We start from the raw sequence: 26,399 nt of genomic DNA on the forward strand, positions 1-26,399 counted from the left end.
ATGTGAAAGAACTTGTAAACCCACATCGGATTATCACCCAACTGTGCATTTCCCCTCTTTTGGTGCAGCTGTTTTGATAATGAGTTGTGATCTGCTGACCAGAAACACAAGTCCAAATATATTCTATTCTATATACACCATCTTTTGTACCCTCTGTGTATACGTCTATACAAGGAAATCTCTCCTCGTGAAAATACTTTTTTCAATTTCACCACCATCCTACCCTGTTCCTTCTTTTCAAGGTAGGACACCTTGAAAAAAAAAAAAAACTCCTGACCGGAGATGTTCAGAGAGCAGCAGAAGTACCGGAGAATCGGAAGTCTAGATTTAGTCCGCTCGACTCCACTCCACTCTCTTCTACCTCCCCGGGGCTTTAATGTGGAGAGTGGACAGTGGGGTTAATGCCTAGCTGTAAGCACTGCTTAGTGCCAGTGATTGGGTTTGTGTTGCAGCAGGCCTACCCCCACTAGCAAAAAAAAAATCCACTGGAAATGACTTCCACTGTCCAGCCCTGTGGGCAACTGTGATTTTTCAACCTGCGATTTCAACTCCCCCCCTCCTCTTTGTTGCAGCTCAGCGTCCCAGAGGGCACAGGTGAATTTGATGTGGAGCAATGATTAAAAGTTTTCTCCCTCAAGGTGACCTAAATAAGGAGGAGGGGGGGGTGAAAGTCGAAGTGAGGAACATGGAGATGAGAGAGGGGCATTGAGGTGAAAGTCTTGTTTTGGACATTTGTTATGGCCCATATAGGAAGCACTCAATCCCGAGCTTAGGGAGGAAATTATCCAGACCTCGTCCTTACACTCCCATTGCACCATTCCTGCCTCTTTCCCTTGTAGTAATCAGTGATTGTATGTGACATGATGGGTATAAAGCAGTGTGCCACAGCAAGGAGGCATCGACAATCTAATCATTGTCACATCAGCGATTACCTCAAGGCGTGATGTATTTGAACAGGGCTCTATCACATCTGCTATTACCTGCCTCCTCCTGCCTTATGTCCCTCGGTACACATCTTTTCTCTTAACTGTGTGTTCAATCACCACCGCCGGCATCGCCTGCTGGTGCCGCCGAGCGACCCCCTTCGACAGTGACGTATGCCAGCGATTAGCCTGGATACAGTTCAATTATGATAAACAGCCAGCGCACCTCTTAGGCCGTGATTAAAGCCTCAGCCCGGCCTTGATAAAGAGATCCCATCTCAATGCCATCACAGCCACATTATAAGACACTCCGGCGTGGTGTTCTGCCTCATGCTTTTCACATCAGTGTTGCAGAACGTACACTGTAGCCTGGATGGAGCTCATGGCAGATGGAGCAAGATGGGAGCAGCTGGGGGGGGGGCGGAGGGGTCTTTATCATTCACACATGGCTGGTGATGCATCCCTCCCCACATATTTTCAATTTAGACTAGTATTTATTAATAACCTCCACTTTCTTGAAGCCTATCTTACAAGATACCTGCCATATAACTTAAGATGGGGTTTAGATATTGAGAGAGAGAGAAGGAGGGAGAGAAGCCCCAGTTTTGATAAATGGATGAGCAGTGATGAAAAGAAGATATCAGAGAGGCATGAAAGGAGAGAGGGGAAGAGAGCAGAGCATTAATCCAACACCGGGCTGGTAGAGAGAGCGAGCGAGAATGAGAGACAGAGAAAGAGGGGGAGAGAGGGGAGGAGGAAGCAAAAGAAAGATAGCCTCTCGGCTGTGTTCTGTCAAGGGAGAAATTACACATTTACGGAGGTTTTTTCAAGCAACGACGGGTTCCATAGATCAAACCACTGGATTTATGAGCCAATTTTCAACATGAAATATAGACACAGAGAATCCATTTTACCCATGTTTACTTGCCTTTTTCCTCAGTATTTCCCTCTCTCTCAATCAAACGGCCTACAGTGGGTGGATGGGTGGCTTCAATCCGGTGTCTTTAGAGAGCTTATCAGAGACGCAAATGAAGATGTTTTGATTGTTGTGATGGCACGGCATTCAGTGGACGTCCTAGTGTTTTAAACTATGAGAGTGAAGAAAAAAGCCTTCTGAAGTTGGAGAGGATCAAGATTTTAACAAAGAAAAGGAAGGAAAAGTCAGAAAATGCTTTTGCCAAATCAACAAAAATCATATTTGGATATTAAGTGACCCATTTAAACCTTCATTTAGAACCCAAAAACCTTATTATTGAATGGTAGACTAAAAGATGTGACCAGGACCATAAAAAGACTGAATAAAGTTTGCAGTACCTGACATACTTGACACATCTGTATGGATATATAAATCCACACAGTATGCCTAAATCAGTCCCGCACCCTTCTGGCCAAACGTATTCACAATTTGCATAGAAATTAATGTCTAAGTAGGCTAAACGACATAATTGACATGCAATTAGCAATATTATGGGCAGGGAACCTAATGAAGTTTCAGTGGCTGTGCCAACCTAAGAATGATCACTGCTTAATTATCATATTAATGAAGTCATTAGGTGTCACTTAACTTAGATGACAGGTAAGGTAGGAATGTCACGATCCTACAATTTCCCCGGCAAATGTGTATTCAACACTAATTAGCTCCAAGTTAAAATCTCATCTGAGAAAGAAATGTGAAATGTGAAAGGGGGCCGCTACGGCATAAACATGCATAACAAGCAGGAAGAAAAAAAAACAACGAGGTTTATTGAATCACTGACGAAAAGCATCTTCAAGGTCACCTGAGGACAACCGCACAAATGAGCCCCGCTAGCTCAAAATAAAGAATGGGCAGCAGATGGAAGGACCATCTATCAGAGAACGAGACACACTCTGGCTTGAGAGGGAGATACAAGGGCTACTAAACACAAAACACATTTCCAGTAAACACTATGGCATGATTAGGCTGCAAAAAAAAAAAAAACCCTCAGATGGGTCAAATGAGCATCGCGGCTCGAGGTCCTCCCACTCCCAGAGTCTCTCCTTTCATTCCAATTCATTTCAATTACCCAGTCATTCCCACCATCTTCCCCATGTTCTGATTAGCTCAGCTTGGCAATTTACAGTTGATCTTGCCTCATCTAAGGCAGAGCAATGGCGGAGGCAGGGAGACGAGCAGTAATGAAATGAAATGTCACTCAGTTGTTTGCCTTTGTCGCAAAGATGCTGGCCAGGCCAGATGGGGTTGGAGAAGGTCTCGTTGGTAGGTGCAAAGTTGTGTGTGTGTGTGTGTGTGTGTGTGTGTGTGGTCAGTGGTGCGTCTACGTAAATGAACAACCATGTTTTTGTCCTCCTTCCCCCGTGTCCCTGGTGTGCAATCATAAAAACTTGTGGGTGTTTGCACTGTGACCAGAGTTACATACACGGGCCCTCGTCCTCCACCGTGTACCAGCTGGTGTTCTCGTCCTCATCAAGGCTTCTTCACCTTTTTCACCGAAGACGAGCTTGATGCCGACTCCCTCCGTTTGCGCTGCAATGGAACACACGGCGAGAACAGTCACGTCAGGGTCTAGCGGGGATTTCCCCCTCTTTCCGCAATTCATGAGGGTATTTTACTAGTTTACAAACAATAGCCAATTTCTGAAATTGCTATGGTTGCTATAAATAGTGCTCAATAATGCAGTGATCATTAAGTTAAGTTGATGAAGGTTCTCCTTCATCCAGGTCATGGTAATAGACTTGCTTAAGTTTTTGTTTTGAACCCTAAAGCATGTCAAGTTGTCTACAATAAATCTTTCTGGGATTTCCTCAACATTTTAAGCTAACTGAATTAGAACAAAACAGTTTGTAAATTCTGAGTTTGTCATGAGTTTGTCATTTTTACAAAAAAGACTGGTTGAAGGTTTTGTAACCATTGTTTGGTGATGGTCTGAAAACGTTTGTCTAAAGTGTGCCGCCTTACTGAGTTGGGTGTCAGCGGTGCTCCTACGACATCAATGATTTGCTCTTTGGCCTCCACCTTGATGTCGTCTGCACTGGGCCAGGACGGAGCTTCCCCCCCTGGAGTGGACGCTGTAGTGCTGTTGGTAGCACTGAGTTCTCCCCCTTGCGTAGCGGCGGCTGGTCCGGCTCCTAGCGTCCCACCCAACACGCCTCCGCTGCCGGCCTTCATTAGGGCCTCATAGCGATGACGCAGCATCTGTTGTTCGTATTCACAATTGCTGTGGGCCTGCTTCAGCTCATACAGCAGCACCAGGTCACTCCGCAGCTCGTTGAACATCTGAACAATCTCCTCCGTGGGCATGGGGTTAAGATCTGGATCCACAGACAGACAGAGGTTCGATTAAAACACCACAAACTTCTTTACAACTGTGAGGTTATTATTGTGAGTAAAAGATGATGATGTAACAGGTGCGTGTATTAGTCTCAAATTGTTTGGCACAGTTTGATTCAGTGTTCAGATGGATACTTGGCGTCTGTGTATCGTTAAAATATTGCCACACAGAATATCGCAATACTATATTGGATCAGCTTTGCCCTAAACTCCCTGAGTCTCTGGTTAGCTTTGTTGAACCTGTTAGGGTGGAACAAATTACACCTTTATCATTCTTATTGGTGGATTAAGATTTAATGAATTTACATCAAAGCTCCATCTTCAACCTGAGCAGAAGTCTAATCAGCCAGAATAACTGAAGAGGCAGAGGCTTTGAATGGTTTTACATTTTTTTTGCTTTACTTGCGGTACTAAAAAGACTACAAATACTGTATTTAGGATGCTTATATTGTGAGGCTGTTGCAGAGGAGAGTTCAAAATGTCAAACTTGTACATTTTTGGAATACTTACCCACACCTTGCTCCAGCAGAATCTGCTCAATGGCCTTGATCTTCTTCTGGCCTACTGAGCTTGGCAGTTTCATCTGAATCACACACACACACACAGAGACAGACATGACAACACACACAAGGGTGTGATTTAAGGTGCCGGGGATATTAGGATAAACAGCTCCACCTCTGGGCTTTTAATACATATGAAATGCACTTCAGCGAGCCAGATCAAAATGTCTTTATCCACTGAACTCTGTCTGACTGATTAGCTAGAGGGGTACTTCACTCCTTTAGCCATGCTAATGCATTTTCCATAGAGAGCGGCAGCTCCTCATCAGTCTTCAAGATGAATAAGAGTCCCCTTGCTGGGTCTTACAGATATTAGCGAGTCACTAACAGAATTAATCATCACGGTGCTAATGAGAGATAAGTCAGACATTCTGGTTTCCCACATGCATCAACTGCAGGGTCAAGCTTCACTAAAAGTGTTTTGATATTAATAGTGGTTCAAACAAAACTTAATTGATGAATAAATGTCAACACAGGTCAGAGAAATACATGTTTATACGGAGCTGTGAGATTTGTTCTGGCTTTTGTAGGTTTGTTCTTTGTTTCAGATCGGTCTTTTAGTTATTTAAGAGCCACATTTATGTTTTAAGTTGAAGATGTCCTTCAGAGTAGTCCTTTCGTAATTGCAATACCTTTAAATAAGCTAGACTCACCCTCTGACTGCGCAGTGTGACTCCGGCTGATTTGAAGTCAGGGAACTTGATGCCCGCCGTTTCTGGAACAGCCTAAAGAAAGAGAAAGAATAGATAAGCGAGCATATATGACACCCTCTGAAAAACATTAATATTATTATTAAGGGATAAATTTAGGGGATCATTTCATAAACAGAGACAAAACAATCCCCTCAGTTCCCTGAATAGAGCTCAATTTCCATCTAAATAATATAAAATGATGAATACATACATACATTTACATTTCTGTGTGCCATTGCATTGTTAATTATAAGGTTGACCTCGTGCCATATCAATACTTAAAACTATTTAAGGGTTTTTTCCCCCAACTCTATCGATAGTTTATAGTGCATATCATACCGGTTTTTCTGTTTCTCTTTTTTGCGGGAGCTTCTTCTTGGAAACTCTCTTTTCGGCTCGTCTCAACTCCGTGGTTGTGTCGGCTGCTTTAAAGAGTTTCTGCAGGTCCTGGGCTTTCCTCTCACGCTCCTTCTTCCTACTCTCAATCTTCCTGAGCTCCTGTATTAGATATTCCTCTTCTGCCACCTGCAGGAAAAACAAGAGTAGTGCAATCTTAATATTTAAAAGGCTGGCAAACATCTTGCAAGCTTCCCCCCCTCCACAAAAGACATGATTGCTTATAGATTGCTCAATAACATAACAATCCAAATCAAACTAAGAGTTACAAACTTGTTCAGGTGTGCGATTGAAGAGCTTGTCCAGTTGTTCTTTACGGCGCCTTTCATGGCCGGCATCAAAGATGTAGATCTTGGGCTCTGTCCCTGAAGCTGCACGGACCTTGGTCAGCTTACCACAAATACAATAATACCGTTCTTTCAGGTCCTCCACAGAACGTTTCTAAGAAGCATAAATGGCAAATTGTCATTACAAATGTGTGCTTTTAATTAAAGCATTGAGATTTCTGCAGTATATCTTCAGTGAAAGGGAACATGAGAAGTGTATACGAGTGAATGAGTATTTACTCTGTATTGCTGGTGGTCGTAACGGTCATGGACAACTACGAAGCGAAGGTCAAAGCGCTTGCAAAGGTCAAACAGGTGGTCTGTCTCTGCTTTAGTCCAGCCATCGTCATGGAGATGCATCTGGTACTCCTGCTCAGAGTACACCGGTACCTGCACTGTCTATAAAAGCAGACGGGAGAAATTAAAGAATACATTGAATCTGGATGAATCACTGAACAAATTAAAGAAATGTATCGATCTGAAGAGGCGGCAATGACTCCTCATTCGCGTTTGTATTGAATAAGAGGTTAGGCTGGAGAGGAAACTGTACCTTGTTGAAACGGGCAAAAGGGTAATCCTTGCCCTCCTCTGCCACACGTCTCCAGTGGTGGAATATAGCCCCATCCCTGCGAGCTGGGTTGGTGAAGGGCATCCACTTCCAGGGACGCACCTTTTTACAGCCCAGCTTGGCTTTGACTGTCCTGTAGCCCTGAGTAGTATCACTAGGCAGCAAAGGGGGCGCATCTCTGGGGATTAACAGGAAAAACAAGTCTTTGTTAAAGCAAGGCAGAGACCTCATGGGCATAAATTGAATTGGTCTTCATTTCTGATTGACACTAGAAAATAAAGATGACTATTGTCATTGAATGGAAGACCGAACAATGCTCCCGCTTCTCATTTTCATCCTGATCCCTTTCTCGTGCAACTTAAAAGCTTTGACAATAAGTAAAGCAGTTATGACACAGCATTTGAATCAAAATCGTAAGGGTATTTGAGTACATTTATTTTAGACAAACAAAAAAGGTGGCCATACTTTTTATCTGAATACAGCAGAGCATAGACCTCTCGGTGCATCCCCTCAGGTCTCTTGAAAGTCAGCGTTTCTGTCGTCTTCTTGGATTTTTTCTGAGTCAGGTGGGAAAAAAACATTCATCTCAAGAAAACTGGTAATACTCTCAAATGACAGAATAACAATGGTGTCAATTCCTTGCAGTAGGGAATTCATATTCTGTGTATCTCTTTGAATGCTGGTTCAAATGTGGGGGAATAACATGGGAAAGGAATCAGTGTAGGTATCGTTGTTATGATTATCGCTCACCTTGTCTGAATTGATGAGATCTTTCTTGCTGATGGGACCGTCATTTTCTCCTCCGGTCAACTCCAAAATATCCCTGACATCGGCACCAGTACCCATGACTGAATATATGTTGTTACTTAACGCTTCTCACAAACTGTCAAGCGTAAATACAGCACATTCATTCACGGGCTCACTAAGCGTTACTGTCCGACGAATACGCTCCTAGCTAAAGGCTAACGCTAACTGTCATTTTTAAGCTACGTTAACTTTATACGGAGCCGCAAACAGCCAAGTAATGTTTTTATGAGATTTAATTTCCTTAATATTACCGCGAACGCCTCCACTATACGTGAAAGATATAACGACAGTTGTTAAAAATATGCACAGGCTTTTGTTACGGCTAGCTGTGTAGCGAGTAACCAAACCGACATTACTTCCGTCCCCGTTGATGACGATACTGAGCAACGCTATTATTGAATGTCGCCCCCGTGAGGTCTGGCGGCGCACTGCAGCTTCGTCCTCTTTATTTCAAATAAACCATCCTGAAATACATCAGCAGGGTTAATACAAATTGTGAAAAGCTAAATTACAAGTGTTGTTTCCAATATCGTCTTCACTTCATGATGAAACATAACTAGAACAGCATATAGATATGATTCTCTAAAAAAAGAAAACAATGCTTTTAAAATCTACATCATGAAAATGGGAAACATATTTTGTAACAGAATGAAGTAAAGCACAATAGTATAATTTATGCTACGCTATGACTAGTACTTCTATCGATATCAAGGAAGTGTATGGTAAACATTTATGATCTAATTTAAAGAAAGTGACAAAGAGATCAATGTGAACAATTCTGAGACACTTGTTCACATTGTCAAACATGTTGTATTTGTTCTTCTCTTTCTTGAGATTTTTGTTTTGTTTTGTTTTGTTAGAGTAACATTATCTTACAGGTTAATCATCCAGGTTAATCATCCAACTTTGTCTGAATTTTTTAAACTGACAGCTGGCAATGGCAGATAAGGGAAAATTATGCCTCTGCTCGAGCAGGCGGCATCAGTTATATAAAACCATGCATATTAGCGTCCTCCAGAGAATGTATGGCTAACTGGGTTCTACATTGGTGAAAACCTGCTAACTTTTGTGAGCCATCAGGTCTGTATGAGTCCTCAGCTGGCTCTCCGGGTCCTAAAAGTCACTGATTTTGTGTTGTTATTTTTTGCTTAGTTATTAACCCAAAATAAATATGATGGTTTCGACTCAGTGATTGACAGTTCAAGGTTTTACAATAAAACTGTCTGAAACAAATCGATTAATTACAAGTTGTACAAAACAATGTGCCCATGCAGAACATCACAACGGAGACACATATTAGAAAAGTATGACACATAGAACCGCGTTTTAAAACATGCAAAAGAGAGAGCAGAGGGGGGGATTTTATTTTGAATGTTTTATCTGCATTTAGAACTTTTAATTTGAAAATACGCCGGATGTAGACCATTCTATCCCGGATTTTAAATTCCCCAGCATTCGTTGTTCCTGGTCACTGCCCGATCTCTCGCCGCCATTTTCAGTTGCTGGTGTCGCAGAGGCGTTTGGCATTTGTTCCGTTAAGGTCAGTTTACAAGGCGACTCGCGAATATCAACGGAGATTGTCTTCTAATTCAACTTAGCAAGACACTCATTTGCGAAACAAGATGTCGACCGAGCAGGCCGAAAGCCCTAACGTTGCCGAGAAAGTAGGCCAACTACCCCCGCCGCAGCAGCAGCAGCAGCCGCCGCAGCAGCAGCTACAGCAACCGGGGTAAGTCCATTCATCACGAATCCTTTGTTGGCGCTCGCTAGCTAGTGAGCTAGCTACATCGTTAGCTATAATGATTTCGATCCACTTCAGTTCTTCTACTAATCTCTGATTGTTACTTTTAGATGCATTCTTATGAAGCGATTATATAAGGCATCGGGTGGATCGAAAGTTTATCGTTAAATGCGTTTACTTACCTGCTATTGGGAGGCGTGTTTGGGACCCGTCTATTTAGAGGGATAATCCATTCTTTTTACGTAACGTTAAGGTACTCCCGTAAGTAATCCACTTAGCTACGTGTTAGTGTAAAATAGATTTCTTATTTTTTATATTCGTTAGCAATTTGATCTTACGTTCAAATCTTTTTATTTTATTTATTATTTTAAATCTAGAGGCCTGCTAATGTTGAGCGGCCTTGCCATGCGGCTGAAGCGCAATTGTCTCGATTGCAAATTGTTGCTCACTATTGTGTAGTATTTTATCCCCCTCACCATTGTAACTATGTGTAAGGAATACACCTTTTAGTAATAGAATTAACTGTATTTTTCTCGATATTTAAAATGCTTTCATTTTAATAAATTGTTAATAACGTATCGGCAAATGTGTGCAGATGTGTATGTATCTCTCGTGTCCCCAGTGGGCTGCCTTTTCTGGCTTTTGAATTTACCTCTCAAAATCTAATGCTTAATAATTTTAGATCATTTTATTGATTACTATTGATGACCCCTCTCCTCTTTCAAAACCAACCTCTTCAACCTGTCTAAATTTTTAATATATACATTTTCTTACTTTAGTTTGTTGTTGCAATGCTTTGTTTATATGTTTGGTCTGTTTTTATTATTTTAAGTGTATGGTGACATTGAGTGTCTTGTTTATTTATCTCCTCCATGTAGAGAAGTGAATGGCAAAGCCAAGCAGGATCTCAATTCAAGCAGGAAGGAGAGGCCCCAGAAGAGAGGTGGAGCTGGACGCTACGAACCCTATGGAAACGTCAACAAACGATACCGCGTTTTTGTCAGCAACATCCCATACGATGTCAAATGGCAAGCTCTCAAAGACCTGATGAAAGAGAAAGGTAAGGTGTTTGGATCAGGGATTGACTCAGTCAGCTTTGGACATGACAAAAAATATGCAACATCCAGGGTCATTTGGTTTGACCACCGCAGCTACGAGGGGCTTTTTTTGTGAGCTTTTGCAGAAACATAAGTTGTACAAGGTTGCTTGAGATCTCGTGCGTTATCTGGAACAAAGGTTTTGGAAGAGGCTCGTCAACAACGGAGTTGCTGCAGACTTGCACACGTGCTGTGAACCTGGATGTTGGACTGAGCATTTATTCTCCATCGAGATTACTAAAACCTATTGTGGTTTTTGTGAAGTGGGGTTTGTACACGTGTTAAGGAGGTTCACCTCTGAAAAGCCAATGGCTTGGGATCCTGAGTGGCATATTGAGATGCTTTTCCCCAAGAAATCCATTGGAAAAACATACAACACATTGCTGTAACATAATGACTTTGCCCAGGGAAAAGTTGCAACATGTAATTACCGATAAAACCTGAGCTCTCACGATTTATTAAGTCAACATTTTGGAGACTTGTCAAATGAATTTATTAGTTTTGCAGCAACTTTCAGCAGGGATTTCTCAAAGAGTTCTCTCTCAAATGTGCAAAATGGATTGTGAAATGTGAACGTACTTGTAGTTATGGAGTATTGGAAAAGCGTTAGATGTATTATAAGTAATGCACTAAATATGCATTTACTTGAAGTTTTAAGCATGTCAAGGTACAATCCTTTTTCAGAAGGTGTGCCTGGTATTCGTTTCATGACAACTGACTGTGGCGTTAAATTGCATTTTCTCTTTTAGGTGTGACCTTGACGAGCAAATGTTTTCGCAGCAGATCTCCATGTTGTGCCAAACACGGCTATGCGTTGGAGTTTTCTTTGGGGTACAGGTCTACAAAATAAAGCAACTTCTTATGCACTGTCCTTGTCTCTAGAGGTTTGGTCACGGATGTCCATTCGCTGAACAGACACGTGATCTGGAACGACGGCGTGGCTGTGCTCGACACTGAATCAAAATTCTGATATTGTGCGTTTTAAGGAAAAGGTCCACTTTAGAAGCACGTTTGCCGTTGGAGAAGTTCATTTTCCCCGAGGGCTTGCCTTCATTAAGATTATGGCTAGTTTTCTTTTAGGGTCCTTTTTTAAGTTGATGGGCAAATGTATTGATGCATTGACCTGATGTTTAAAATGGCAACATTTTGACAAAGTATGCACAGGTTTGCAATGAAGTGGAAGTGATTATTGGGTCAATTATCTTCAGGTAGAAGGTGGTGTTCACGGCATTATATCCAAATAGGCAGGCTGATGGCCATTTCAACAGTTGTTGTCCTCAGTCTATTGCTTTTGGTGCTTCGGGAGAATTCCAACAAGGACAGGCTAAGAAGTCTTATTTGTTTTTAAAGAATCTAGCTTGCTTTTTGTAGACCTGTACCATATTGTGCTGCTGCTGAGGTGCTGGGGAGAGGCGCAGGACTGGCAGTCTGAGCTATCCGTCACCGGCCACCCTACTTGTGTGTCTGCTCTAAACCCCCATTGTTCTCTCGGCTTCTCTCCCCTTGGTGTGTGTCGTCTCTGGAATCTGATTTGTAGTGGGTGAGGTAACGTACGTGGAACACTTAATGGACGCAGAAGGCAAATCCAGGGTAAGTGCAAATACATACAAATAAACCATGAATAACCCTAGACAAACTTGTGTTTGTCAGCTTTGGTGTCTTTATTTTCATTGTTGGGAATTGTGCAGCTTCAGAAACCTGGTGGAGTGTGTGAGATGGTGACATGCTGGAGGCGTGTTTTTACTTGGTGTCGTTTGTGGCACTGACTTGAGGTCATCCTGAGGGTTGATGATCTTATAAAAGGACTTCAGCTTTCTTTGTAGCCAATCCTGTGGGATTGCAGTATCTGAGTCCCTTTGGTTGCTGGATTTGCTCCTCACGAACTAAAGGGGTCTCGTCTGCAAGAGGTTGTTACACGGCTGTTAGATGGTTGTTAAATATAACTCATTCCGTACAACTGCTTTACTGGAACGTTACCTCCAACATCTTAGTACTGGGGAATCCTACCTCACTGTGGATTTTCTGCCCTTTGGATGTTGGGGGGGAAAAATATTATTTTAACAGTCATCAGACTCACCTGCATTGTGTTAGTGACTGGGTAAAGAGCTTCAAATTGTAACTTTATTTGGAAATACAGAATTGTGGCCAAGTCTTTAGGCTTTTGTTGATGATCAACTGTCCGTGCATGAAATTCTCTTTTTGCATACATTTTTTGTCAATTAAAATATCTATTTTAACCATTGCTTTTACTAATTTAAATTATTCTTTACTCCTTTTTGATGCGGCCTGTTCTGTCTTCAATCAACAAAGGGTTGTGCGTAAGTAGTCTTTATCATTTTACCATTTTCAATTTTGTGCGTCGCAGACTGACAAAACAGAAATATGATTACGTTAACCAAATGGAAACCCATGCACCACGTTGTGTAAATGCTTTTTGGAGACTGTAGTTGTTCAAACTACCAGTTTCTTGACATACTGTATCTTTCTGTCAGTGTTGTTGAGTTTAGGACTGAGGAGCTTATGAAGAAAGCAGTGGAGAAAGTCAACAAGCACAACCTCAATGGAAGACCCTTAAAAGTGAAGGAGGTAGGCCACAGCAAGCATAACCAGAAAAACAAAGGGCAGCAAAGAGCTCAAAATGTCGGTTGCTGATTTGTCTTCTCCCCCCCACACCCCATGCTTTTTTTTTTTGTCAGGACCCAGATGGTGTGATTGCTCAGAGAGAAATCAACAAGACTCAAGGTGGAGGACACCCGGGAGGCCATGGTGGGATGGGTGGAATGGGAGGAATGGGGGACATGGGTCGTATGAACATGGAACGAATGGGACCTGGACCAAACGGCTCCATGGTCAACATTCCTCCGAGCCTGATGAACAACCCAAACATCCCCAACGAGATTATCCATGGTCTCCAGGCTGGCAGGATTGGCAGCACTGTCTTTGTGGCTAATGTGAGTCTTCCAGAGTTGTCCTCATCATGGTTTGAAATGACTTGACTGACAAATGGGATTCATTTATTATTATTATTATTATTATTAATTGTCCTTTTGTGCCTACAGCTTGACTACAAAGTGGGCTGGAAGAAGCTTAAAGAGGTATTCACCATGGCCGGCATGGTGGTGAGGGCTGACATCCTCGAGGACAAAGATGGGAAAAGCAGAGGCATGGGCACAGTGACATTTGATATGCCCATTGAAGCAGTCCAAGCTGTCTGTATCCTTTTTGAAAAATGTTGGTTTGGGTTCCCTTTTGTGTATGCATAGACTGTTTAATCACATTGTTTCAAATGTCTCTGGTTCATTTCCTTAATGATTTTACAGCTATGTTTAATGGTCAGCTGTTGTTCAACAGAGTCATGCACGTCAAACTGGTACGTAACCTAAGCCGGACCGTACACCGCATCACATTATGATCGGAGTGCATTTTCTGAATGCATTTGTTTGCCTTTGCTAGGATGAGAAATCCCTCCCCAAAGATTTTGGACCACCTGACAGAGCTGCTTCTGCTCTTCCCCGTAAGTATAGATGCTTTCTTCACTGGGATGTGCCACAATGGTGCTTCCACTGCAGTTTTGAGGCCAAAATGTATTAATACTGTGGATATGCTCATTTTAATCCAGTTTATTTCTACACACAGAATTTTTAGATGTCTTGATACATGATTACTTTTCTCTACACAGGTGGCCTGAGTGGTATTGGTTTGGGCCTGGGACCTGGTGGCCAGCCCATTGATGCTACCCAACTCAACAGAGGAGGTGGAGGAGGAGGTGGTGGTGGTGGAGGAGGAGGAGGAGGAATGGGCAACATGGGCCCTGGAGGTAACTAGCACCAGTGTTTTTCTTCTTCTGTAAACATTGTCACAATAGTGATGATAGAAACTATTTTAATGGGTCATGAAAGCTTTGAGAGTAGGGACATTTTAGTGTAGGTACCTTGAAAGGGCCTGTCTGATTTTTACTCAGAAAACACTTGTAGAAACCCTGAAAAATATTGCCAAATCAGTGGCTTATTACATTTACATTAAGGGCATTTAATAGACGCTTTTATCCAAAGTGACTTACAATAAGTTCATTGGTGGCAAGACAGTGCAACAGTATATTGGTACAGTATGGATTTCACAAGAACAAGTTTCCAGCATGCCCAATTGCCAAGTTAACCCGTAGCTAGTATGCAACGGAGATGCGTGCTAAGATACAAATTGCAAAATACTTATCACCCCTCTTATTTGTAGGAATGGATGGAATGGGCTTTGGCAACATGGGAGGTCGTATGGGAGGAGGAGGCGGAGGAGGAGGAGGTGGTGGTGGTAATGGCGGCGGCGGTGGCGGCGGAGGAGGAGGTATGATCTCAATATTTTTAAGTGGCCGAGCCTTTACTTTAGCATAGGCAACACTTTACTTTGTCTACAATGTCTCAAAAAGATGTCCATACCCAGCCTGTCCATCTGTCTCTGGTTGTGTCCTCGGGCATTAACGCGTTCTTTTCTTCTGTTCAAGGAATGGACAACTTTGGAGGAATGAACAACATGGAGCGTTTTGGTTCTTCAGGGATGGGCAGAATGAACGGTAAGGAGACGTGTTGATCACTCCGAAGCAGGCGTGGAACACTTTCACGTTTTGCGGGAAGTTTTCTAATGGTTTCATCTCTTGCATTGTCAGAGATGGACCGTGGGATTGGTGGTGCTTTTGACAGGGAGTTTGGGCGAAATGAAATGGGAATGTCTCGCAATAATTTTGGTGACTCCTTTGAAAGAGGAATGGGTTAGTATTTACAGGATTTTGTTTGAAAGTACTCCGATAAGCCTCATCAGATATGATGCTCACCTCAGTTTAGACAGTCGATCTAACCGTTGTTTGGTTTTGTTTAATCACTTTCATAGGAAACTCCCTGGGTATGGACCGCATGAGCTCTGGAATGGACCGCCTTGGAACCAGCATGGACCGCATGGCAGGGATGGACCGGATGGGCATGGACAGGATGGAACGCGGGTCTGACCTGGACAGAATCGGCTCTGGGTTCGACCGGATGGGTTCGGGGATGGACCGGCTGGGGCCCAGTATGGACAGGCTTGGACCTGGTCTGGACCGTATGAGCTCCAGCATGGACCGCCTCGGCCCAGCTGGGTTTGACCGCTTGGGCCCGTCTGGTTTGGATCGCATGGGTGGTTCTGGCATCGACTTTGGCTCCCCAATGGGTATGGATCGCATGGGCAACACCGGGATCGACAGAATGGCCAGCACCTTTGACCGCATCGGCTCCACTGGAGGACTTGACCGCTTCCCCTCCGGTGGCCTCGACCGCATGAGCTCTGGCATGGATCGGATGGGGTCTGGAGGCGTCGGTGGTCAGTTCGATCGCTCTGGTGACATGGATCGTGGATTCAGTGGGAACTCCTTCGGAGGAGCTGGAGGCCCTGGAGCTGGGGGAAGCAATGTCAGGAAGGGATGCCAGATCTTTGTCAGAAATGTAAGTTTTAATCTGTAGGCTGTTTTTTCAGCTTTAACTAATTTGATCAGTATTTTCTTGAATATGAAAATCATTTTGGAATGGGTTGTTTTTCAGCTGCCATTTGACTTCAACTGGAAGATGCTGAAGGATACCTTCAACACATGCGGTAAGAGCAGTCATGGTTTGTAAATGAAGAATATCAAATGTTTTGCTATTTAACATTAAGATGATTTCTAACATTGGTGTTCCTCCCTCTGTAGGCATGGTTCAGTATGCTGATATCAAGATGGAGAACGGCAAGTCCAAGGGCTGTGGCGTGGTTCGCTTCGACACCCCTGAAACTGCGGAGCGCGTCTGCAGGACCATGAATGGCTACCGGCTGAATGGAAGAGAAATTGATGTTAGGATTGATAGAAATGCATAAGCGATTTGTCTGTCCTACATCTGACATTTCATTTGGCTCCTAAATGTCCAAGTTCTGTGTCCTCTGAATTCCCCCATAGGATATCCATATTATATTCACTTGGTTTGTTTAAATATTTGTAATAGTGAAAATGTTATTTTAGTTAGTAATAATGTCACAGTGAAACTGTTTTAGTTTTCTTTTGCTTCAATTTTACTTTTTTTAGAGACCAAATTTTAATTTTCTTTTGTCACGCTCCACCTCTCATTGCCTTTTGCTCTATAAGGTGTTTTGATAAATAAACCTCAGTATTTGAAAATGCTTTGGATTGTTTTGTGTTCTTGCATTGTGTGTGGACTTGCCAATAGTTGATGATCAATATTTACGTTTCGATTGACATTACTAAGACTGATAAGTCGCATATAAACATTAAATAGTTTTACTTGTTTACTATAGGAATCATGAGTGTAACGGTGCAGTGAAATGATGCCAGTATGAGCAACGTCTGGAGGTTTTTTTTTAAGGCGTCTGTTGATGACGCGCCCCCCAGACCCCTCGTGGATGTAGAAGGTAATCACCGGAAGAAGGTCACAGGCATTACATTCAAGATGGCGGCCCCCTTGTGTCAGTGTTACCAGGTGAGTGCGAGGGACTTTCAAAAAAGGAAAATGTCAACATTTAAACCTCATTAAACGTTAAGGGAAAAAAACTTAGCATGTTGAACTTACAAAATCACAACTGGCAGTTTGGAGTATTTCCGCCTCGCTGACGAGACTGCTAACGTAGCGTTAGCTAGCTAAGTAAGCTAGCTCTCATACGTCCAGCCGGTGTTTGAACTCTGCAGCGCAGGACAAACCCTTTGTACAATTAAAACGTCAACTTTGCTATCTAGCTAGCTGCATGTTCCGACTTTCCACCACGCCGTGTGATGAACAAAGTGTCCGTCTATCGACTATAAGTGCGAGCACTTTATTTACTTTAGTTCCAACACTAAATGACACCTCATTCTCAACGTGTGTGCCGACGTTTGCCTCCAGGGTGATTGTCAGCAACGGCTTGGCTATCGAGCAGTCTTTACTAAAGTTTGACTTCGTATGTGTGTCTCCAGATATGTGTAAGAAGAGGCTTGGTGGCGTTCCCTTCCTCTTACCTGCCGCTTCACAACAGAACCAACGTCTACAAGATACGTGGGCTCCTCCTCACGTACTCTTCACAGGTACGAACACTGTTACTTACACACCTCTTGCTGGGTCACCTGAAGAAAGCACAACCATAACTGAAACATCAGCATTAATCTATTACTGTGCATATCATCAGTCTAATGTGCTCCTGCTGTCTTTTGCAAGTTACTCTACTTGTTTTCCTGCCTAAAGTATCATTATAGTGATTCCTTCTTTAATGTGTGCCATCTAGGTGCCTCAGTCACCCCTCCTACAGGTACGCTATTTGTCGGGGCAGAGAGGTCGTGGCAGGAAGGGTTTCCTTGGGGAGTTACTGGAAAACATCAAGCAGGAGCTGAGCAAGAACAAAGAAATGAAAGACAACATCAAGAAGTTCCGAGAAGAGGCCAAAAAACTGGAGGAGTCGGATGCATTGAAACAAGCTCGAAGAAAATATGTAGGTGTTTGGCCGCACAGCGTTCCCATTCATTTTATTATGACAAGTGACTGTTTGCCAATGCCCCCTTGTCTATTTCCCAGAAAACTATAGAGTCTGAAACGGTGAAGACCTCCGATGTTCTCAGGAAGAAGTTGGGAAACATCTCTGAGACGGTGAAAGAGGTAAATGAGTGTCTCAATAACATGCAGCCTCTCATTTGTTCATCATGATAGATACGTAAATTCACGCTGATCCATCCACCCTTACAAGGCGTTTGTCTGTGTGCATCAACAGGGGCTAGAGGAGGTCAGTCGTACAGAAATTGGGAAGAAAATCAAGGACGGAATGGAGGAAGCAGCCAAAACCGCCAAGACCTCCGCAGAGTCCGTCTCTAAAAGTGGAGAGATGTTGGGGAAGACTGGTGCATTCAGAGCAATATCTCAGGTATGGAGTCTCTGTCATTGTTTGTTGTTTTGTTTTGAATAAATTAAGCACACACATTGAAACATAAACTGACTGAGAAGTGTCTTGTTGTAAAATTGGAGATGGATTTTAAGATGACAACAAAGATACAACAAATGGGAACAGTGCTCTTGATCTTTATTCAGTGATATTTCACTTAAATACAAATTGTGTATACCGCACTCTGTTCGGGAAATCATTTGTCACATTGCATTCAAAAAAGCTCAAGGTTGAGGATAAAGCTAGGAGAATAGCAATGCTCCTTTTTAGACATTAATTAAGATAAAAGGAACTCTCAAATTCCTGAAAATGATCTCGTCTGCTCCATGTGAACTGGTTTTTTCAGGGCATGGAGAGTGTGAAGAAAGAGATTGATGACTTGGGTCACACCGGCCCTTATCGGCCTCCTGCCAGACTCAGGAAGAGGAGTGAGTTCTCTTCCAAGGGGGGAGGGGATGACAGCAAGGTCTTCGAAGCCAACGAGTACGTGAGTGCCCTCTGCTTTGCCCTGATAATGATCAGGAAGGCCTCCCGTGTTCAGAGATAGGCGACGCCACTTAAATGGCCTCGGACAGTCTTATTATTACTATTATTACAAATACGTTCCATGAAATGGTCTGAAAACTGTCACAACTGAGAGACACATACAGTCAGGTACTAAGAGACTACCCAAGTAAATTGAAACTACTGTCATGGCTGTTTGACCATTGTCTCATGTTGTTTCCCAGAAGAGAATCTAGTGTTTCCTTTATATTTAGTTTATTGTTCTTGCTGTAAATACTGCCGTGTTCTCCTTTCTGGGTTAATGTAGTTAAATGTGATTGTCTGCATGTGTTTCTCTCGACCCGCTGTTTGAAGGTTTGCTTTGTGTGTGTTGCTTCAGGGAAGCGATGGGAGTGGTGCTCCACAAAGACTCAAAATGGTACCAGCAGTGGAAGGACTTCAAAGACAACAACATGGTCTTCAACCGTAAGGACTAAATTATCCGTTTGCATTCTTGATTGTTTACTTAAAGTTAACTTTTAATGAGTGAACCAGCAATTCTCCATGTACAGTAAGTGATTGAGTCCAGGGACAAATAGCATAAAGGCACCGGCCTAAATATGCAATTATGTGCAGGAATAGAGTCATAAATGAAATGGCCCCCTATTTAGTTGCTGAGTAGTGAAGCTAAAGCACCTGGTGGGCCAAGTTTTTGTCAGTTTCAATTTGAGGGTTTTACACGGCTGTGGTGAGATAAATTAATCTATAGCAGACTTGTCCGTGTGATAAAACTCCTAGAATATATATTTATGCCTGGGCCTGGATGGCTTGGAACACTTAACTAGCCTTCAAGCTTATGAGGCTTCACTAATAAGCATTTTGCTGAAATAGCCAGTTAATACAAGGCACTGCTGTGGGATTAGGTGGAGAGTATTTAAAACGGGGTTTTAAAAATGTACATTACTGAGCTGATTTAGTCGATATTATGCACATTAGTAACGCTCAAGATTAATAATGTCTGGACAGTTGGGAAAAAAATGACCTAGTTTACAGTTAGGCTACATTGTGCACAGTGAACAAATTTCCATCTATGCGGATTTCCATAGCAGCAACATTATTTACTTTACCTTAAATATTGTAAGTACTGTGAACCAGTACATCATTTCTTAGTAATACGGTCTATCTATCTGCTTTTTTTATAACTTATGTAAGTCAGCAATATAATTGCCCTCCTGTAGCTCCAGTTGAATTGGTAATATGGGAATGAATTAATTGATTATCTCTGCCGGAACAATATCTCACACAGCATGAAACCAACCCACCAGGCTGCTGCACTTCACTGTGGCTGCTGAGCGGCATCACGCGTTATATTATAAGTGTGTGTGTGTTTATTTATAAGGACATGTATTGGAGTCATAATTCATCAATAACCCAGCAGCGATACACAGCAGCCTTTTGCTGAGCCTCAGTTTTTAGCGTTTTAATACCTCACGTTGTCCAACCAGCAGGCCCTGTAGGTTGTCATACTGTTGACAGGAAAAATTATGTCTCCTCATATATACAGTATATGTTTATGTATATAACCTTACGATGAATTTTGAAGGATTCGCCGATCTGAGAGGATATTGTTATTCCCCCAGCCTCCATGTGTTTTTCATTTCATTTCATCCACTGCAGGGTTCTTTGAGATGAAGATGAAGTACGACGAGAGTGAGAATACTCTCATCAGAGCATCCAGGGCCGTCACCGATAAGATGACTGACATCATAGGTGAGAGACCTCTGGTTTGATAATCTGCATTAATCACAACGAGAGGTCGAATCGAGCTCTAACAGAGAAGATACAGAGCTTTTGTGTATTTCAGGGTATTTAAAGTGATTTTTGAAAATCATATATACATTATATTCTACAGCTTTAAAGGAGTCATCACCAGGAAATCGCAATTTCTCTTGTTAAAACATGCATATCTGTGTTTGACCTCAGTTGAAACTTGCCTGAAAGGCTGGAGTTTGAAAGTGGCGCCGTTTTTTCGCTTCTGCTCTTTTTCCGAACAGGAATAGCACACAAGGGTGTGCATTCCTAAAGCACGAGATTTTGATTCTGCGCCTACGGTGACGTCACCGTGGAGGCTACTTGCATAAGCCCACCCCTCTTTCACCACCCAACCCCGCCCCGTCCGCTACCTGAAATCGCCGAAGCGCCGCCATTATGTTTTGGAGTCTGCATGCAGGCAAGCCCCCCCCCGGCTCTGTCCTTCCTGCGGCGAATCAACGCGCGCCTCATTACATATTATACAATGCACATCCGGACCAGTCAAAACCTCGCGCGTAATCTCGCGTGATAAAATCGCGGTACGAAAAAGGGTCAGAACAAGCTCAATGTTTGATTAAATTTTTTTTTTTTTTTTCTAATAAGTTTTACGAATTGATCCAAAGCGATCCAAGGGGGGCTGGATACGTATAAAACCAGGTTATGACTCCTTTAAGATATTTTGGGGTCACAGTTTTCTAAATTAATTTATATCATGGCAGATTTAGTTTTCACCATAGCAACATAACATAGTTAATGGCATAGATTGTGTAGCCTAGTAAGACATGTAATGAGCCCAGCAGTGGATTATTTGATATCAGCAACTCCCGTTTAGCTACAAATGCTTTAATACTAGGGGTGGGACGATACGGGTAACTCACGATTCGATACTGTGGCGATATTTGGCCCATGATAACGATAATATCACGATACACGATATCTGCGATATTCGATATATTGCAAGAAATTTCATCAACGATATATCACGATATGTGACTGAAAAAGAAAAAATATGCATAAAAAATAAATTCCAAAACTTCGTACAATGTACAAATGAATAAACACTGTCCAGCTGGACACATTAAAGTGCATGAACATTAATAACATGTCTTATGTAAACCAGGACAGTGCTTTCTGATACTGAAAAGTCAGTAGCAACTTGTTTTATGTAAACTTGGGTGCGTTTTAGTTTAACAATAGCTAAACAAGAGAAGAATAACATCAGAATTAAATGAAATATTGGGCACATTTCAGTATGCAACCAATTATGTGCAGAGTTATGTTCACCCATCCAGTACCTGGGAAGTTGGGCCTCATGCCCACACGGCTCCGCGGATCCACACATGCGGACCCTCCGGCGGACGGTAAACACGCGCCGCCCGGAATCCTGCCCGTAAATAGGCAATCGAGCCCGGCCGAAAAGTGGGTCCTCATGCCCTCAATGCTGTGTGAAAAGCGCTTGAAGCTCACAACAGCACCGGCCAGCACACGGCCACGCTTACAATTACGCACCGCGAACCCGCAGTTCTGCTCCGTCCGGAGAACCGTAAACTCTAGCGCGCGGCTCGGAATCCTGCCCGTAAATAGGCAATCAAACCCGGCCGAAAGGTCGGCACGCATGCCTTCAAGGCTGTGTGAAACCCGCTTGGAGCTCAGACCGACCCCCGGGCAGCGGGCGGCCCCCGCGGATCCGCTCCGGAGAACCGTAAACAACGCAGCGGAGACGCATGCAGTGGAAATTGGGGACGCACCGACGGGAGTCTAAAAAAACCCGTAGACCCAAAATATCGATATTTGCCGTCAGTGTATCGATTTATTTATTGCGACAGAGAGCACAACAATATATTGCAATATCGATTTTTTTCCCCACCCCTATTTAATACATGTAACTACTTAGCCATAGGCTGTTCTACCGCTCATTAATGGTTAGCTAAATGCCATGTTTCCTGTACGCCTTCACGTGTGTTTAGGCGGGCTGTTTTCTAAGACGGAGATGTCTGAAGTACTAACAGAGATTTTAAAGGCGGACCCATCCTTTGACAAAGATTCGTTTCTCAAGCAGTGTGAGCGAGATATCATCCCCAATATTCTGGAGGTACGTAAACAACGCTGGAACATTACCCGTTTCCCGCTTCTTTTTTTTGCTGCATAGAATAAAACATTGGACTAAAGTCGCTGTGGTAAAACAAATGTATTACATCTGCTGTAGTCCAATGACCTCTGTCATTAGCTCTTGATGTATCCAGGACGTTTTTTAAAATGATGTGTGCTCTTGTCTCCATGCAGGCGATGATCCGTGGCGAGCTGGAGGTGCTGAAGGACTGGTGTTATGAAGCGGTATGACCTTTCTCACACGCCGACTCTTGAAGTGCTGAAATACCATACCACAGGCTTCTTTAGTTACCGATATGTGCAGACAGCAGATTGTCCACAGATCACATGGGTGACATTGGTTCACATAGTGGACATGCAGCTCTTTATCAAGTGTTCAATCATAATGCCATCTTCTTTTTTCCTCCATTTTGGGTGTGAAGACATACAGCCAGCTGGCACACCCAATACAGCAAGCCAAGGCCATGGGACTCCAGTTCCACTCTAAGATCCTGGACATCGACAATATCGATGTAAGTCTCTCCAGGGATGGGATGATAGAGGATTTTATCCTGCATGGTAGAGTGTAAAAATGTCCATTATCGGGATAATCGTGAAGTACAAAAAAAATACAGGATACAAAAGTATACTTTTCAAATGTATTTATCCTTTGTTTATGCAGGGGAGCATATCATTCATGATTATCTTATTTAAGATTGTTTTATTCTTTTTCACTAAACAGGATGTTCACTAAGAGGTTGTCTGTATCTATGATGCAAAAACAATATTCTTTTTTAACTTAATATAAAGTGATTCCAGTATGTTTTAGTTCCATTTAAGAGTTTTAAGCACATTATGATGATAATCGTGAATTGCAATTATTTTGGCCAGGATAACTGTGATATGAAATGTTTATATTGTCCCATGCCTGCTCCAGACTAGAGTTTGGGTATGTTCATCTGCAGGGACAAAGTTTGTGAATATACATAATGATAACTTCCACTACATGTTTTTTAAATCTCTCGAGCCATGATAAACTTCTTTTAATACTTGACCGCTAACTGAAATGACATTTGTTGTGTGTTTTCTACTTCAGTTGCCGATGGGGAAGATGATGGACCAGGGTCCGGTGCTGATTATCACCTTCCAGGCTCAATTAGTCATGGTGATCCGAAACACCAAAGGAGAGGTGATAGAGGGAGACCCTGTAAGTGGCACACACACACACACACACACACACACACTCAAACAATACATTGATTTTCTAGAACCTGCTTTATGGTAAAAGTAAAGAGCATTTAGAGGCACGTGTTCTAGAAGTAATACAACACGACATGTCTTTTTAAGAAAAGCACAGGTGTATTAAATTAAGTAAATGAAGGTTTGGAGGATGCCCTGGTGTTGTTGATGCTGCCTCACTGGAACAGCCTACTGGCACACATCGTTAATTTGACCAATTACACCTGTGAATTTCCTACTATGACGAGACAGAATGCTGTGACAAAGGTCCACACAAAGCAGCAGCTGGCTTTTTGTCATACACACGATTGTGTTTGACTCATGAATGATGCATTAAGAGAATGTTATGAGACAATTAAGGCACTTTTTATTGGGGCGCAGCTATTATTTATTTAAACCCACAACCCAGACAAAAACTTTATTGGTTATAAATCAGCCATATTGTCTACTCATGGCTCCTCGGGGACACCTGTGATTGGTTAAAAGGTCAAGTTCTCCACTCAATACCAAGCGGTTGGCATCTGCCCAGTTTTCAGATTAAAATTCTACTGCAAGAGGATTAATGGTGGATGTACTGTTTTATCAGCTGGGTCCAAATGTCTGGACATCAAATGACAGACTCTGCCCTTATGGACTACTAAGTGTCTCCTGCGCTGAGCGTCTCATTGTTACTACCTCGTCTGGCCACACAGCTTTACATGACTTTCCACTTCCAAACTTTCTTGGTTTTCGAGACAAATTGGACATCTGGATATTGACACAGCTAACTGATAAATAATGTGAGCAAGGACATCACTGTCCTTCCTGTTTACAGTGAATAAGAACAGTTCAAGGTCACATATCATGCTTCCAGATTTTGATTTCTCCTATTTCTAATCACATATGAACAGAATCTCATCGCTATGCAATAGTTTGGATCCAGGTTTATTTCCCTTCAGCTGATGTCATTCACACACACTGCAAATGGAAATAAACTATGGCACATTCATAATGTTTGTTTAAAACTGTGAAATGGTCTACATATTATATAATCCTGACAAACGATGGCTCATTTGAATACAGGCTGCTTGTATTTCTCCATGGAACGAGCGCTTTGATACTTTAGCAGTATTTATATTGGCACATAGACCTGCGTTATAGTAAAAAAACAAAAACATTTTTACAATATGGGAGCGTTTAAGAATACATGTACCCATCTGTTTCTCTCCCTCCAGGAAAAAGTGCTCAGGATGATGTATGTGTGGGCTCTGTGTCGAGACCAGGAGGAGCTCAACCCATATGCTGCCTGGAGACTACTTGACATCTCCGCCTCGAGCACCGAACAGATCCTCTAAGACTCTTTGATACGCACACGACACTAAGCGAGAGAACATACTGTACCTGAACAGGCCCTGGAGCTGGCTGGGATGAACGGGGGGGGGGGAGGCGGAGGACGACATGGAGATGATGGACAGCCAACCGGGACATGGACTCACTTCAGAGACAGAACTATTGAGGAGTAGTTTTGCTAAACGCTGAGATGCTTCACATTCTCTTTTTTTTTAACTGCACAGGCTTTGGGTTCAGTCGCTGCAAACCCTGGGTTTTTTCTATGAATGCCTGGCGATTCATCTGGCTTACACTAGGGGGCGGTAGATCATCAACTAGTCTCATTCGCCATACTTCCTGCAACGACTGTATGGATGTCTATTTAGTGAAATTCAGTCGTACAGCACGTTGTTAGGATTTAAAGGATATGTGAAGTTGTTTTACTTGTCTTATGAATTTGAGAAAAATGTGGAGATGGAGATTATTTGGATTTGAGCCCCTCAACTTCTGGTGGATGTCATGACGTCCCTCACACTCTCTCTCTCTCTCTTCCTCTCAGAAGCATTGTTATCTTGGTGGGGTGTTGTAGCCAATCAGTGCTTTCCCTATAGATCCTTGATTGTGTAAAAAATTGTCCAATGTAATTGTTAAAATGTGAGAGTCTATATTTATTATGAAAAATAAAGATGACCCCTGTTTTTCACACTAGCAAACAAAAAAAAATCTAATTTCTATCAAGTATTTTTAACCTTCTACTCTTCTGATCTGGAGGATATCACATCATTTCTTTTAAATCCGGGAGTGGGATTTCAGTGTGTGAAAATGCTTTCCCCGAGCACATTTTTACAGTTAAAATTCCAGAGCAGCCTTTTTGCAAACCGGATGCTGTGAGTTCCAAGTAAACGTGGTTATTTTGACTGCTTCCTTGGTCCCGGGGGAACATTACCTTCAGCTTTCAGTCCCGACATCAACACTACTGGCATGTTGTGACATTCATTGTTGCGGAGGGTTATAAATCTGTGCTACATGTGTTCAATGTGCCATGTTATTACCCTGCTCACCGGAGCCATGTGTCCTACAGTCCACAACCCAAACCTCCTCTCTTGGACTAATACAACTACGGCGGGTGCAAAGGTTA

The 26,399-nt window shown here is 42.7% G+C and overlaps 3 protein-coding genes across 5 annotated transcripts; 2 read left to right on the forward strand and 1 right to left on the reverse strand.

Moving 5' to 3' along the window:
• Window positions 1–2,646: 2,646 nt before the first annotated feature.
• dmap1 (DNA methyltransferase 1 associated protein 1) lies at window positions 2,647–7,929 on the reverse strand. The gene is made up of 10 exons (XM_084011246.1): window positions 7,526–7,929; window positions 7,241–7,332; window positions 6,758–6,953; window positions 6,448–6,606; window positions 6,155–6,322; window positions 5,825–6,010; window positions 5,447–5,518; window positions 4,744–4,816; window positions 3,862–4,214; window positions 2,647–3,429 (listed from the first exon to the last, which is right to left on the reverse strand). The coding sequence occupies exons 1-10, from the start codon at window positions 7,619–7,621 to the stop codon at window positions 3,370–3,372; spliced, it is 1,455 nt and encodes a 484-aa protein (XP_083867372.1). The 5' UTR covers window positions 7,622–7,929; the 3' UTR covers window positions 2,647–3,369.
• Window positions 7,930–9,047: 1,118 nt separating this feature from the next.
• Window positions 9,048–16,592, forward strand: hnrnpm (heterogeneous nuclear ribonucleoprotein M). Of its 3 annotated transcripts, XM_084011239.1 has the most exons (15): window positions 9,048–9,311; window positions 10,202–10,383; window positions 11,958–12,010; window positions 12,905–13,006; window positions 13,117–13,371; window positions 13,480–13,633; window positions 13,741–13,790; window positions 13,874–13,934; window positions 14,100–14,237; window positions 14,651–14,758; window positions 14,916–14,984; window positions 15,078–15,179; window positions 15,299–15,885; window positions 15,982–16,033; window positions 16,128–16,592. In XM_084011239.1, the coding sequence occupies exons 1-15, from the start codon at window positions 9,205–9,207 to the stop codon at window positions 16,289–16,291; spliced, it is 2,184 nt and encodes a 727-aa protein (XP_083867365.1). In that variant the 5' UTR covers window positions 9,048–9,204; the 3' UTR covers window positions 16,292–16,592. The 3 variants fall into 3 exon arrangements, with proteins under 3 accessions (XP_083867365.1, XP_083867363.1, XP_083867364.1); XM_084011237.1 differs by lacking the exon at window positions 9,048–9,311 and having other exon boundaries at window positions 10,207–12,738; window positions 12,913–13,006; XM_084011238.1 differs by lacking the exons at window positions 9,048–9,311; window positions 15,078–15,179 and having other exon boundaries at window positions 10,207–12,738; window positions 12,913–13,006.
• A 197-nt stretch (window positions 16,593–16,789) lies between these two features.
• timm44 (translocase of inner mitochondrial membrane 44 homolog (yeast)) lies at window positions 16,790–25,966 on the forward strand. Its single transcript, XM_084011247.1, has 13 exons — window positions 16,790–16,908; window positions 17,379–17,486; window positions 17,684–17,887; window positions 17,971–18,051; window positions 18,164–18,313; window positions 18,678–18,814; window positions 19,215–19,300; window positions 20,492–20,584; window positions 22,594–22,718; window positions 22,910–22,960; window positions 23,158–23,247; window positions 23,811–23,921; window positions 25,168–25,966. The coding sequence occupies exons 1-13, from the start codon at window positions 16,879–16,881 to the stop codon at window positions 25,285–25,287; spliced, it is 1,386 nt and encodes a 461-aa protein (XP_083867373.1). The 5' UTR covers window positions 16,790–16,878; the 3' UTR covers window positions 25,288–25,966.
• Window positions 25,967–26,399: the final 433 nt, after the last annotated feature.

The sequence above is a fragment of the Eutrigla gurnardus genome (genome assembly GCF_963514095.1).
Source record: "Eutrigla gurnardus genome assembly, chromosome: 6".
NCBI lineage: Eukaryota > Metazoa > Chordata > Actinopteri > Perciformes > Triglidae > Eutrigla > Eutrigla gurnardus.